The 15799-nt window shown below is 41.3% G+C and overlaps 1 protein-coding gene across 1 annotated transcript in view; it reads right to left on the bottom strand.

Moving 5' to 3' along the window:
- The window catches only part of rufy1 (RUN and FYVE domain containing 1), a 71462-nt gene extending 56914 nt beyond the window's left edge, over positions 1-14548 (bottom strand). The window contains exons 1-5 of the mRNA XM_078550809.1: positions 14283-14548; positions 11675-11848; positions 11467-11584; positions 11290-11391; positions 4431-4554 (exon numbers count right to left, since the gene is read on the bottom strand). Coding sequence (XP_078406935.1) covers positions 4431-4554; positions 11290-11391; positions 11467-11584; positions 11675-11848; positions 14283-14523 — 759 coding nt within the window. The 5' untranslated portion in view covers positions 14524-14548. The remainder of the gene's footprint in view (positions 1-4430; positions 4555-11289; positions 11392-11466; positions 11585-11674; positions 11849-14282) is intronic.
- Between the last annotated feature and the right edge of the window lie 1251 nt (positions 14549-15799).

Here is a 15799-nt window from a genome sequence, read left to right as displayed (position 1 = left end):
TAACACCCAATCCTGCCCTTTTTTTTTGAGTCAGGTCTCAATTATCGCCACATCGCATTCCCACATGGCCAATCTTATTTACTGCAGTTGGTACATTCACATTCAGACATGGTAAATTTAATTTAGAGCTTATTTCATTCCCTCTTGCTCTGACCCCAACTATTACCATATTATTTCCTACTCTACTGTTATTTGTCACTCCCAATTCTCTGTGCAGCTTGATTTTCCTCTCTAACATTTCCTGATTCCCACACCCTGACAAGTTAGTTTAAACCCTTCCCAATAGCACCAGCAAATTACCCGACGAGAGCATGAAGCAGCACCGAAGTAATCATCGATGTACCGGAGAAAGAGTTGTGGGAGGGGGCCGGAGTTGGACTGGAACAAGGAATGTTCCACATACCCCATAAAGAGACAGGCATAGCTGGGGCCCATCTCGTCGGGACCTGGAAAAATTTATTAATTTTGCTTCCAATCTCCACCCCTCCATCATTTTCACATGGTCCATCTCTGACACTTCTCTTCCCTTCCTTGACCTCTCTGTCTCAATTTCTGATGATAGACTGTCCACCAATATCCATTACAAGCCTACCGACTCCCACAGCTACCTCGACTACAGCTCCTCACACCCCGCTTCCTGTAAAGGCTCCATCCCATTCTCTCAGTTCCTTCGCCTCCGTCGCATCTGTTCTGATGACGCTACCTTCAAAAACAGCTCCTCTGACATGTCCTCCTTCTTCCTTAACCGAGGTTTTCCATCCACGGTCGTTGACAGGGCCCTCAACCGTGTCCGGCCCATATCCCGCGCATCCTCCCTCACGCCTTCTCCTCCTTCCCAGAAACATGATAGGGTCCCCCTTGTCCTCACTTATCACCCCACCAGCCTCCGCATTCAAAGGATCATCCTCCGCCATTTCCGCCAACTCCAGCATGATGCCACCACCAAACACATCTTCCCTTCACCCCCCCTGACGGCATTCCGTAGGGATCGTTCCCTCTGGGACACCCTGGTCCACTCCTCCATCACCCCCTACTCCTCAACCCCCACTTATGGCACCTCCCCATGCCCACGCAGAAGATGCAACACCTGCCCCTTCACTTCCTCTCTCCTCACCGTCCAAGGGCCCAAACACTCCTTTCAAGTGAAGCAGCATTTCACTTGCATTTCCCCTAACTTAGTCTACTGCATTCGTTGCTCCCAATGCGGTCTCCTCTACATTGGAGAGACCAAACGCAAACTGGGCGACCGTTTTGCGGAACACCTGCGGTCTGTCCGCAAGAAAGACCCAAACCTCCCTGTCGCTTGCCATTTTAACACTCCACCCTGTTCTCTTGCCCACATGTCTGTCCTTGGCTTGCTGCATTGTTCCAGTGAAGCCCAACGCAAACTGGAGGAACAGCACCTCATCTTCCGACTAGGCACTTTACAGCCTTCCGGGCTGAATATTGAATTCAACAACTTTAGATCTTAAACTCCCCCTCCCCCCATCCCCACCCCGTTTCTCCCCCACCCCCCCGCCTTTTTTTTTCAATAATTTATATAGATTCTTCTTTCCCCACCTATTTCCATTATTTTTAAATCTAAAACTAAAACCTTGTTAGTCTGTCCACCCCACCCCCACTAGAGCTGTACTTTGAGTATCCTGTCTTCCATTCTTAATTAGCACTTTTCTTAGACAAATATCACCACCTTCAACACCTCTTTGATCCTTTTGTCTGTGACATCTTTTGATTATCTGCTCCTATCACGGCTTGCTTATCTCCACAATCACCACACCCTCAACTTCTCTCTTCCCCCCCCCCGCGCACCCCCCCCCCACCCCCCCAACCTTAAACCAGTTTATATTTCTCCTTTCTCCTAACTATGCTTCAGTTCTGCCGAAGGGCCATGAAGGCTCAAAACGTTAACTGATTTCTTCTCCGCCGATGCTGCCAGACCTGCTGAGTTTTTCCAGGTAATTCTGTTTTTGTTTTGGATTTCCAGCATCCGCAGTAGCTTTTAGCTTTTTGTTTTTATCTCTGTCTTTAATTCTTGGTCCTTGGCAGGCCTTCTGAACTGGGTTCTATGGTCCCCATGGGCCCACCAGAAATAATTACAGCATATAGATCCTCATTTGTAAATGGAGAGTCCTATTCACAAGTTCCAGAATCTGTTTCAACATGACATTCTCTCTTCCCAGCTCCAGGCAGTGTCTCTTAAAAACTTCACAAACTCAAGTTCTTTCTCCAATCACCATTAAACCAGTTACAGCTTCCTGTAAGGTTACTAAAATCCATCCACCTCTCTTTCTGAAAAACAGCTAAGAGCTGGATTCATTGTATCCCCTGTAAAACTTGCTTCTAACATATGCCTGTTTTTAATCAATCTTTTTCTTCAGGAGGGATACATACAATTTCCGCTCCTTCAGTCAGCTTAACAGTCTAACCAAAGTAACATCCTGTTATACGGGATACCTATATTGGCAATGTTTTGAGTAATACATGCAAATATATAGCAAATTTAGAGGCCTCCACTGATAAATATCAGAATAAATGCTCTGAGTCAATGTGATACTAGCAGAGGAGTGATCTAAGCTGAACACTGGGCTGTGCTCAGTTAGCCAACCTGAGTCAAACAATAATAATACCAGAATTTCCACTGCTGATTCCAGTTAAGGTCACTGAATCGCAAACTGCACGTGCGGATATCACACGAAACATGATCGTGTTAGCAATGGGCAACTGAATACAGCACTGCTTCTTCCACAGCACTGGAAAATGCTCATTTAGTACAACTTCCCCAAAGCTGTATTCTCAGCAATGGCAATAAGTACAAAGTACAGTGCAAGGATGAACAATGACGAGCACATATACATGCCATGGTTAAAGATACCAGATTGACATAATTCTTGCTCAGAACCACAACAACTTTCACATTAAGTAAAAAATACATACTTAATTGTATAACGAATCTTTATACAAAAAACTACTTGGGTTACAGGGAGTGGGGCCTCAGAAACAAAATGCTCGAGGCCTCCTGGTCAATGCCAGGTTTGTTGATATAAGCCATGTCACCAGTACATGTGCAATTACCTCAGTGCCCCAGGCAAGGGTGAGGTGAAAACAATAAAGCCCTACTTCTGATTATTCATCAACAATCCAAAGTCAAAATAAAAAAGCATTTTTGCACACAGTTAGTCTTTAACTCAGTATGTTCATCTGAAATTACTAGGTTTAGCATTCAAATTAAAACCTTCAAATGAATCCCCATCTAAGAACATCTCACTATACTTAAGCAAAATACTGCAGTTGCCGGAAATCTGAAATAAATACTGAAAATGTTGGAAATATTCAGCAGCTCTTGCAACATCTGTGAGGAAAGAAACAGAGTTAACATTTCAGGTCAATTCCTTTCATCAGAACTGCCTGGCTGGTTTTCTCTCACTAATACTTATGGCCTCCATGCTACTTGTTTTGGCTGCCAGCAAATACACAACTGCCTTCTCACAGCCTTTCAAGCTGACTAACTGTTTCTGTGAGAAAACACAGATAAACCCAACAAAAGTCTGCTTCCCTGCAATCTAACCCCATGGCAATGAGAAACCAGGGATGTCCCAGATAAACTAATTAACTTCTGAAACAATGAGACTCTACAGTTATAAAATTACATTTTCAAGGCTGAGGAGGTTATTTAGCAGTAGTTATCACACCATTAAAAAATAAACTTGCTCCCAAATGCAGCAGCACCATTTTTTTTCTGGAATCTATTGTGGAGAGTCAGTGGGCAAATCCCCAACTTCATGCCACCACAGACTATTGGTCGAGACTGTTATAGGGAACTCTGTGGAGCAGGTTTACCAGATTTTCACGTTTAACTGCGCATGTGCAGATGCTAGTAGTTGCTGACTGATTTACTCCATTATCATGGTGAGCACAGTTATTTTAGAAAGCTGGGTACTGACACGACGGGTTTAATGGCTGCCTTCTAAGCCTTAACCAATGTATGACTATAATACTTTGCACATTTGTTTACCAATCTCACTTAAATGCAAGTGAACTTCAAATATGCTGATAGAACACCTGTAAAATACATCATTCCTTCACTAAAATCCCCAAGTTTTTCACATCCCTAATGTGTAAAAAGGGGTAAAACTAAAAGCTACCATTCCTTAAGGGCTAGTGGCCAGATAGTCAACAATGAACACTGCTAATTATCATGTTTTAAGAGGAGAAGCATGAATGGGCTTAATGATCTTTCTTGCCCTGGATAAACAAATAGGAAAATGATGGCAAGGTTTTGTGACACAGAATCCTTCAAACTAAATCTGATAAATCAACTCTTCATAGAGCAGCTACTCAACTTCTTTTTAAAATACAGTATGTAAACCCCAGAGTATTTCTATAACATTTACAATTCTTTTTAAAAACTAGGATACTATATAAAATATTACCTGAGAATCCAAGTCTTCTCCTTTTAAACAAAGATTTGCATCGATAACTGTAAGGCCCACCAGTAGACCAACAATAACTGCACCCTCATCATGCATCATCAGTGCACTTGGATCATAGAATTCACTACATTAAAAGAATACTTGAATTAATTCACACAAAGCTTACAACGGATATTTGACAACTGGCAGTCATTTTACTACTGAACAGTATTAACAAGTCAAAAAAGGCAACATTTGTTCTTTTAAAAAATTATAAGCTTCCACTTCACTAAGGAAATAACCCCACTATTAAAACAAGCAAAGTTTTATCCATGCACGCCAATTTAAAACCAACATTAGGTTAATAGCTGATCTTTCAATTAAGAATTTTAGAATTCTAAAGTTCAAGAATATATAAAGTCCATGTCATTTCACATATCTAATATAACAAAAATAATGAATGGCCTCAATATTTCAAAGGTACTACATCAGTTTGTGGTGCTGTCAGCATAGCATTGTGGCATTATCAAAGGAACCAATCCTGATGTGTGATAACCTAACAGTCTCCGACATAAGTCCCATCTATTCCTCTTCCAAAATATTCAATGACATCAGTAGCAGAGGGACCATCAGGACAAGCATGAAAGACTATTGAACGGTATAAATGCACACTAATGTTGCACATCTTAGAATTCTAAAAGTTAAAACATTTCAGAAGGAATGCACAGAAGTTGTTTGAAAGTTTGCTGTTTGTGGAGGAAAGAAAAAAATCAAAACAGACACAAATATATACTTGAGACGGAAATGAAAATGGAAGCTAATTGTCATGGACAGGAAGGGGGGTCTATTCAAAGGGTGTTAATTTTTCCTCTCGCCACCTGCCCGTAAACAGAAAGGTGTTTTGATTTGTTTCCTATTTAATAAGAGGTGGCATATTTCCCAACTCCTCGGTTTTTGTGTGATCCCATTCCTACTAATAACACAACAGCAAACTCGAGGTAGGACGAACTCAAAAAGGTATGTACGTTCAATAACTGCAAAAAGGAGGGTCCACAACATCCCCCTCCAACCACATACACTAAAGAGAGGGAGAGAGAAAAGGAGGAAGCTTTGAAATTGAGCTTGCAGTCCCCAGCTGGTCTGTTAATAGCTCCTCAGAAATAAAGAGGTGTGACATTTCCAACACTGCGACATGGCTTCTTTTGTTCTGGTGAGTCACAGACATTGGGTCAGCCATCTTAATGGTCTTTGCCAGCCAAAAGGTCAGGTTTAAAATTATGAGATAGCCATGAGGAAAAATTTTGTAAAAAATATACAGTGTTAGGTTCTGTTTTGTCACAGTAATGTTGATGGAAAAGGGAAAAATACTGAAGTTCACTAAGCTCCAAATATTAAAAGGCATGCCAAAAAATTGTTAATAAGTCAGGCCGAAGAGAACCAAGTAGTACACATGATAAGCACTAGACCCAATTTCCACCCACCCTATCTTCGAATAGCTTATATTGGACCACCTTATTTACCATTTCCACTCCTCACCCCTTGTGGCCAAATAACCAAATTACCCGCTAATCCTACTTGAACAGAATATTGTATTTAGTCTTGATTCTTCAAGAATTGCAAATGAATTGCATGGGAAATTAATTAGCATTCTTAAAATGTTCTAGTTTCAGCTGTGCAACTAGTTTTTCTTTATTCAACTAATGAAGTATAACGAAGAGGAACCATAGTAGCTGATTGGAACAGAAAATCAACACACATCAAGCATCGCTGCATCTAGGTTAAGATTGGTAATTAAATATAGATCAGTATAAAATATTTAGGAGGGGGAGGTGGGTAGTTGTTATACTTAAACAATGACAAAGCTCTGGAGCTAAGGATTTAAAGTATGAAATGGTATGAACAGAATCTCTTTGCACTGATCTGATGAACTACTGGAAGCTCAGACTGCTAAACAGCAGAAAGGGAAAGGATGAAAACTATAGACAAATTAGAGCAATGGATAATAATAGTTATAAATGTAAGAAACTTCAATTATACATAAAAGATAGGAGGGGGAAAATAATTACAATAAAAAGGGAAATTTTTCATCAGTCAACATGCTGCTGCTCGATCAAGGAAGGACACATTAGCTGAGCTGGTTCTGGGTAATGAAATGAAGGAAGTGGCCTAAAAGTGTAAAATTTAGAAAGCAGTAGCCACAACTAAACCTCCAGAGTTAAAAGGAAAAAAAATTAATAAGTAAATGACAGAAATGGTATCTCACCTAGGTTAAAGGAAAAATTGGTAAGCAGAACTATAGATCAAGTAACAGGAACCAGAAGGTACAAGTCAAGTATATTCCAGTAAGAAAATACAGTGGAGTGCGATGGTTGGAGTTCTATGGGTGAATAGGGAAATAAACAAATTTGAATCAAAAAAAAAAATTGCACATAAAAGGGCATTAAGATGAAGGCAAGTAAACCCTAGATAAAAACAAAAAGCTAAAAGCTACTGCGGATGCTGAAAATCCAAAACAAAAACAGAATTACCTGGAAAAACTCAGCAAGTCTGGCAGCATCGGCGGAGAAGAAATCAGTTAACGTTAAGTGGATACTGAAAGGCCCTACAACACAATGCACCTAATTTGCAAGAAGCAAATGAAGACATCTTGCTTGAAAACCGACTAGTTAAATTTGGTATATCATGAGCTATGTGCGCACTATCAATATGCAGCCAGGTAGCAAAGAACAAGTCTTGGTGAGAAATGCTTTGATGGGGAGAGGAGGGGTTCCTTCTTATGGGAAACGGGCACCAGTTCTCAAAGAGGAAGGAGCATTACCAATGGAATGGGCTCCACTTGAACCAGCATGGGACCAGTGTACTAGCAGAGAGGGTAAATAGGGGGGTAGCAAAGGCTTTAGACCATTAAGAGGAGATGGGGAGGGATATACAAGAAACATAAGCTGTCTAAACTTAAACAAAAAAAGGGAAGGAAAGCACAGGAAAGAATAAATGGAGGACATTGGCAGCAAGAGAACAAATAAAGTTATAGAACAGCAGTCTAAAAAAAAAGTTAAACATAAATCAAGAGGAAATAGTATTTAAAATGAGTACAGCAATGCATAGAGTGCCCGTAATAAAAAAGTGGAGCTGGAGGCAATCACACATTGGGAGAAAACAGACACAGTAGGGATTACGGAGGCATGGTTACAGAAAACTCAGGATTGGGAATTAAACATCGCAGGCTATAAGATACTTAGAAAAGATAGATGGATAAAAAGAGGAGGTGGAGTAGCTGTACTTATTAGTGATAGCAAAGTAACAGTAGGGAAAAAAGGGGCTCAACTATCATCAAGTTAAGAATAGAATCCATATCAATGGAGATAAAAGGTAATAAAGGATCAATCGCACTAATAAGTGAAGTCTGCAGGCCACCTAATAATGGAAGCGAGGTGGAGGGAGAAATATGCAGACGAATTAGGAAATGGAGTAAAAAAAAATGATAATTATGGGAGATTTCAACCACCCTGATATTAATTGGACAGAAGAGGTAGGTAAAGGAATGGAGTTCCTACAATGTGTACAGGACCCCTCTCATCTAATACGTGAAAAGTCCAACAAAGAACACACACTATTCGGCTCCAGTAATGGGGAGTGAACCAGAGTAGATATGAGAAGTAAAAGGTAGGAGAACATCTAGGCAATGGTGACCATAATATGCTTTAAGATTATTATAGAGAAGAACATAAGTATGACATAAAACAGATTCATAGATTGGGGCAAAGCTGAATTTGAGAGGCTGAGAATACAGTTTGGGAAAATAAAATTGGCAACAATATTGGCAAACAACGAAGTAGAACAATAATGGGAAACATTTAAATGGTGTTCAGAGTGCAGGGAAAATATATTCCACCAATAAACAAAAGAAACGCTAGTAAGACTTCATTGAAGAATAAAGGCATAAGGAAACAACTGAGAGTTAGGAAAGAGGCATACTTAAAGTACACAGACAACAGAGCATGATAAGACAGAATATGAAGAAATTAGGAGAAACGTTAAAAAAAACAGGAAGGCAAAGAGAAACAATGAAATTAAATCATCAAGAAACATAAAACAAAATAAAATTTTTTACAGCATATCAAAAAAATGGCTGTGATGGGAATAGAACCATTAAAGGATAGATAGGATAATACCATAAATAACGATAGAAAGATGGCAGAAATGTTAATTATTTTACTTCGGTGTTTAGAAGGGAGATAGAACAGGTAGATATGACATTGAAAGATTGGTTCTGGAACCCGAGGGTTGCCCTATGATGAGAGATGGAGTGAATTGGGCCTGCATTCTTTGTATAGTTTTTAAAGAGTTTAGGAGAACGAGAGGTGAGGTCATTGAAACATAGAACACTGAATCTATAAAACGTAGGAACAGACTCAGGCTAAGGGGCTGATCATTTTGGATTGATATGAGGAGAAATTTCTTCACTAGTTATGAATTTCAGAATTCTCCAAAACTAAAAAACTTAAAGAGGATAAAACCTCTGGTCCAGATGGATTGTACTCATGTATTTTAAAAAGAATCTCCCAACTTTTTTTATTCCTTCATGGGGGCTTGTGTTACTTTTAGGAGAACTGTCAAGCAAATGTGTCAAACAGGTCAAGCAACAGCCTGAAATATTTATACGCATTGTATCAGACATTGGCCAATGTCCCAGACTCTTCCATCACCATTCCTGGGTATGTCCTGTCCCACCAGTAAAATAGACCCACTAGAGGTGGTGGGCAGCATATTGGAATAGTCAGGAGTCCTCAACATTGATTCCATACCCCATGAAGTCTCATGGCATCAGGTCAAACATGGGCAAGAAAACGTTCTCCTGATTACCACCAATTGCCCTCCCACAGCTGGTGAGTTAATACTCCATGCTGAACACCATTTGGAAGAAGCATTGATGGTTGCAAGAGCACAGAACATACTCTGGATGGGAGACTTCAATGTCCATCACCAAGAGCTACTTGGTAGCACCACTACTGACTGAGCTAATCTAGGCCATAAGTCTTCTATACTACTGCCAGGATGTTGTCATGGCACATAGCTTTTGCTGTATCCAGTGCTTTCAGCCATTTCTTATTACATGGAATGAATCAAATTGTCTGAAGACTGGCAGCTGTGATGTTGGGGATCTCAGGAGGAGGCTGTGATGGTTCACCCACTAGGCACTTCTGGCTGAAGATGATTGCAAATGCTTCAGCCTTGTCTTTTGTATTGATGTGCTGGGCTCCCCCATCATTGAGGATGGGGATATTTGAGGAGCCTCCTCCTCTGGTTAGTTGTTTAGTTGTCCACCACCATTCATGACTGGCTGTGTACTCCTGCCACATGTTTGATCTGATCGCTTAGCTCTGTTTATCACATATTGTTTCTGCTATTTAGCATGCAGGTAGCCATTGTTGTCATTTCATCAGGTTGGCACCTCATTTTTAGGTATGCCAGGTGCTGCTCCTGACCTCATTTCAGCCTTGTTCCAAACATCCACAAAAGAGCTGAATTCAAAAGGTGAGGCGATTGACTGACCTTTGCATCACAGCATTTGACCTAGTGTGAAGTTAATGGGAATCAGGAGGCAAACTCCCCACTGGTTGGAATCGTACCTAGCACAATGGAAGATGGTTGTCATCGTTGGAGGCCAATCATCTAGGTCCTCAGGGTCCAACCATCTTCAGCTGCGTCATCAATGACCTTCCCTCAACATAAGGTAAGAAATGGGAGGTTTGCTGATGATTACATAGTTTTCAGTACCATTCTTGACTCCAATACTGAAGCAATCCATGTCCACATGCAGCAAGACCTGGATAACATTCAGGCTCTGACCATCTCCAACAAGAGAGAATCTAATGGAAGTAGAGATGGTGCTGCTTGAGAGACAAGCTTTCAGCAGAATGTGAAATATTGTCAGGTTAATTAAGTACTTTGCTTCAGTAGTCAGAGGAATTGGGATCTCAGAACCACTGGAGGCGGAGGTTGCTAAAGAGTAATTTGTATTACAGCTCCTTTAATGTAGGAAAAAAGTCATAAGGCATTTCAGAGGTGTAAGGAAGAAATGAATGGCAAATCAGTGCAGAACATGTCAGGAGGAGTGACCAAAACCTTGTTCAAAGAGGTGAATTTTGAGGATCTTAAAAAAAAAAGAGCCCCAAGCTCCGGGATTTGCTCTAAGTGGCTGAAAGAATGGCTGCCAAAGATCAGACAATGGGTTGGGACAAAAAGAGGCCAGTTTCAGAGAAACAGAATGTTGGGTGGTGAGGGGTTGTAGGGCTGGAGAAGATGACAGACATGGAGAAGATGACAGACAAGGAGGAGTATGGTCATGAAGGATTTAAACACAAAGATGAAAATTTAAATTTGAGGCCTAGAGAGACCAGCAGCCTAAGTCAACATGGACAGGGTGATCAGTGAACAGTACAACGTGCATATGTTAAGGTTAATAGAAATGGACTGTTTACTGGTCCGTAAGTTTGTACCCTTTGTTACAATTGCAACAAAAAAATTGGAAAAAATTTTAGAAAAAATTCTTTAAAGGGGATTATTAAAAAGGTAGAATTCTCTGCCAATATTGTTGAAGCAAAATCCATAAATTATCTGAAAAACCAATTACATGAAAAGTGTTACTAATTGGTATGATGAACAAGGAGAATGGAATTCAATCACCTGGCTTATGGGGAAAAGCACCAATACAGGCTTGATGAAAAACGGCCAGTTTCTGTGCAGTAACATTCTATGATTTTACTTCATTTTAGCAACCACATGTTCCAACAATCACTCCATAGGTTTTTGTCAGAGTGACAATTAGTAACTCTATCCCAGGAAAAGCAAACATTTCATACAAAAAAAAGACAATCACCTCAGCAGGTCTTTCCGATCAATCAAGGCCTTCAAATAATCGGCTATTTTCTTCTGCATTAAAGCAAGATTAAGCCACGCCCTTCCTCTTCCTACAGGAGTTCTGAAAGATAAACATTTATGTTTAATGCTTTTCATCCAAATAAAGCACCACCCACAAAAGAATTTACAAACTCACTTAAGCCCTGGCAGGTCTCGAACACTAGTTGCTATTTCAGCAGCTTCAGGACAAAGTTTTTCCACCAGCTCCAGAGGACCCCAAAATGATTTGTTTGGTCCAAGAAAAGTCTTCTTTACTGTGAGCGATTTAAAAAAAAAGGTTTTATCAGTATGGTGATCTTTTGCGGAATGAAGCACAGCTACTAAAATAACACATAATCCGGTACCTTTCAGTCCATGTTTGAGACACTGCTCCATTACCACGAAGAACTGCTGAAGAGGAGGGTAATCTGCATCCAAAGTTCTTCCCAGGCTTAATGCAGATTGAATGAGCACTTTAATACTAAGTTTCATCATATTCATGAGGTTGACTCGCTCATTTTTCACATGTTCATTAACATCTAATAAAAAAAATAAAAATTAACTGATTAGAAATAGATAACTGTTTGCTATAATTCAAAGCACTACCTTAACATGGTAAAAACAACATTTATACCACATTAAAATAATTGCATATTGCTGGTAAAACTGACTATCTTAAGACATTTGTGCAGCAACCTCAACTTTCAGAATAGTTTTTTCTGTTATTGTAATCTGCTATTCCCCATGTTTGAAAAAATAGACTAATTGCCCTCCAGCCTGTACTGCCACTTCTCCTATCTGAGGCCATTCATTTCTGTCACTAGTCGACAGGCACTGAATATATCCAACTGTTTTCAGCTTCATCTTTCCACAGCAGTTTCCAGTGGTGAACACGAAAAACTCCTGTGTCTGTTACACACACACACACGGATGCTAGCACAAAAAAAGGTGATTATCTCACCTGAGGAAAGCGGGTCATAATTGGGCTGAAAAATACAACAGCATATTCAATACTATAGACACAGTTGGAAAAGTACCATTAGCTCTGTTACTTTTGAATTATAAAAGCTGCATGACTATATGCTTTATTTGCTGCAAATCACTGAAACCCATTAATATTTTCTCTATAAAAATCAAAGATTTCCCCTTTGCTTTATCGTCAACCCAGTTCACTAAGTGCCTTCCGTCATCCAATTAAAGATAAAATATGACTGTACATTTTGCACAGGAGATTGCAAAGTGTGTACTTGCAACTTTTAAAAGAGAAATGAATTGAGCATATATTATACATCAATGCAACCCCAAAAATTTAGATTCATCCACCCTAAATTTAATTCAATTCCTTTGTTTTAGTTGAGCATAACTAAACATCATGCAAGGGGCAGACAGTAAAGGTTTGTAACAGCTGCTATAACAACAACTTGTATATACAGAATACTTCTAACATAAAAGTCCCAATGCACTTCAAAGAATGTTATGAAGCAAACTTTGTCACCAATGCATGAGGCAATTTTGGCCAGAAACTTGGTCAAGTTTTAAGGAATGTCTTAGAGAAGGAGATAGGTGGAAAGATGGAGAGGTTTAGGGCCTAGGCAGCTGAAGGCAGAGCCACTAATGGTGGAACAGTTAAAATTACAGATGCTCAAAAGGCCAGAATTAGATTAGTGTCAGATATCTCAGAGAGTTGTTGGCTGGAGGAGATGAGGGGTGAGGTCATGGAAGGACTTGAAAACAAGGATGAGAATTTTAAAATCAAAATGTTGCTTAAACAGGAGCAAATGAAGGTCAGTCAGCACAGGAGAGATGGGTGAATGGGATTTGTCAAGAGCAGCAGTTTTAGATGACATCACATTTAGAGAGGGTAAAATGTGGAATATGAGAGGCCAGCCAGGAGGAATAGCCAACCCAAGGTAACAAAGGTAAGAATGAGGATTTTGGCACATGTGCTGACACAGGGGCAGTGTTCTTTGTTGCAGAAATTGAAATAAGGAATCTTAGTACTGATATAGAAAGTCATCTTGAGTCAAATATGACAGCAAAGTTGCAAATAGTCTGATTTAGCCTCAAACAGTGGTCATATAGGGAGAGGGAGGGGTTCCATAGCTAGGGAACAGAGTTTGTAGTAGGGAACTGAAGACAATGGCTTCTGTATTCCCAATAATTGAAGAACATTTCTGCTCATTCTGCTCATCCAGTACTGAATGCCCAACAAGCAGTCTGACATTTTAACAGCAGTGGATGAGGAGAAGTGATCATGAGGTAGAGCTTGATGCATGTGAAAAAATGTATGTTTTTGGATGATAACACAAAGAGGCACCACATAGATAAAAAAAAAAACAGGAGGTGGCCAAGGATAGAACCATGGGAGACACCAGCGCCAATAGTTTCGGAGCAGGAAGGGAAGCCACTGCAATTAGATAGATTTGTATGGAACCAGGTGATTGGAATCCCACCCAGCTGACAACAATGGTGAAACAGTAGAGGAATATGTGGTCAACTGCGTCAAAGGCTACAGACAGGTCAAGAAGGCAAAAATAATTTTAAAATGGCCAAAGGCCCAATGAAACTTATGTTCAGCAGTAAATGCCCAAGAGTGGGCTGACTGGTCTCCCAGCCAGACAACTCCAGTGGCTGGGATGGGAAGTGGTCAGCACAGAAACAAGGGCCTACAGTACTGAGCACAAAAAAACACCTGGAAAAACTCAGCAAGTCTGGCGGCATCTGCGGAGAGGAGCACAGTTAACGTTTCCAGTCCGAATGGACCCTTCAACAGTTCAAACGTTAACTGTGCTCCTCTCCGCAGATGCTGCCAGACTTGCTGAGTTTTTCCAGGTGTTTTTGTTTTTGATTTGGATTTCCAGCATCCGCAGTTTTTTTTTTGCTTTTAATCACAGGATTGAGCGGCCCCGCCCCCGCCACGCCCCCTGGCCCCGCCCCCGCCACGCCCCCTGGCCCCGCCCCCTACAGCCCTACTTTTGCTGACAGTGTTGTCGCTGCCGCTCGCTTTGACTGCGAATCCCACGGCTGCTGATTTTAAAGCGCTTCCGTAGTTCGCCGACAGGGTCTCCGACGCTTTCTTAGCCAGCGACAGAATGGGGGTCGACCAGCCGCCCTCCTCCGCGCCCCCACCACTGGCGGCCGGGGACGAGGGCAGCTCCGTCTCGCCGTCGGTCTCGTCCGCTGCACTACCCAAATCCTCGGCTTCATCCGCCATCTTCCTTGGTGACACAGACACGCGCAATCACTGGCCGAGAAATGGAACGAGAGTCACGCAGTCCGAACGGTGGAGCCTCGAGAAATTAACCGGCGGGCGGAGGGGCACCGCGCCGTCGCAGTAGGGAAATTTCAGCTTTTTCAAAACTATTTCCGGCCTTTTACATCCGCTCCATCTGAAACCTATTCCACACGAACATCAGCACTCTTCCCCGAAGAAGAATTGATTGATATCAGTTCCAATATTGCTTTAATCCCTGGTCCCGCTATTGCAATTTGGCTGAAATTCTTCAATCTGTGATATGTCTCATTTGCATACTGAAAGCTGAAGTTTCTCGAGGCTTCCACTTTTTCATTCTAATTTTGTCAGTAAGGACCCCCCACTCCCTAAACTACATTTTGTTCTCAATGTGTTTATAGTTTTTTTAAGTTAGGACAACTTGTTTCTCAGGACGCCAAACTGAGGCAGAAGCCATTTCCACTGTTCTGCCTCCCCTCCCTAGAATTTGCAAATATGTGACTCGGTCCTTCCATAATCTGCCAGTTAAATTTAATGCATGTAATTTAGCACTAGAGATACATTAGAATGAAAAATGTAACGTAGTTTTTGCCGTAGACAGGTAGAAATGAGGAGCTTTTGAGCTTAAAAATTGCTGAATATTTGACTAGCAATTATTGCTGCTGGGAATAACTTTTTGCCCACACACCATTAAAGTTGTTTGAGACTGCTTGTGGGTGTCTGAGGTCACTTGAGTGATACCTGCCTACTCACAGTGAGTACTTCTCTGGAGCAGATGTAAAGATGCAACATTACTGAGCAGACTGCCAGTGTCAGCAAAATGATTCATCAACAGAACTTTCAAACAAGCACTAAGATGTAGCTTGGCTGGTGGTAAGAAGAACCCACCCTATCAGATCCTTCCTGCATGCCCAGAGTCTCAACATCTCTGCACATTTCCCTCAAGGGAACTGTGGTGGGGGAGAGACTGTTGTCCACCTGGAATGTGCCTTTGCAAAGGTCTGGAGAGAGATGCAGTGGTTTTTTGTCACGGTTCATCCCCAGTAGCTGCATGACACAGGACTCTGTGCTTTATGGGCTGTTCATAGAGGGACACGTCGAGATAAACATCAGCTGTGGCTGGAGGACCATCAACTCAGCAAAAGACACTCTGGTCTGCTTGAAACTTGTTGGTCTTCCAGTGCAAAGTGTTCTCCACGTCCAAGTGTTGCAGACTGGCACATTCCAAAGTCGAGGACTACATGCTGAGGGACACACT

The sequence above is a fragment of the Cetorhinus maximus genome, chromosome 10 (assembly GCF_964194155.1).
Source record: "Cetorhinus maximus chromosome 10, sCetMax3.hap1.1, whole genome shotgun sequence".
Classification (NCBI taxonomy): domain Eukaryota; kingdom Metazoa; phylum Chordata; class Chondrichthyes; order Lamniformes; family Cetorhinidae; genus Cetorhinus; species Cetorhinus maximus.
Note: the sequence above shows the minus strand (reverse complement) of the source record. Positions and strands in the feature narration are given on the sequence as shown.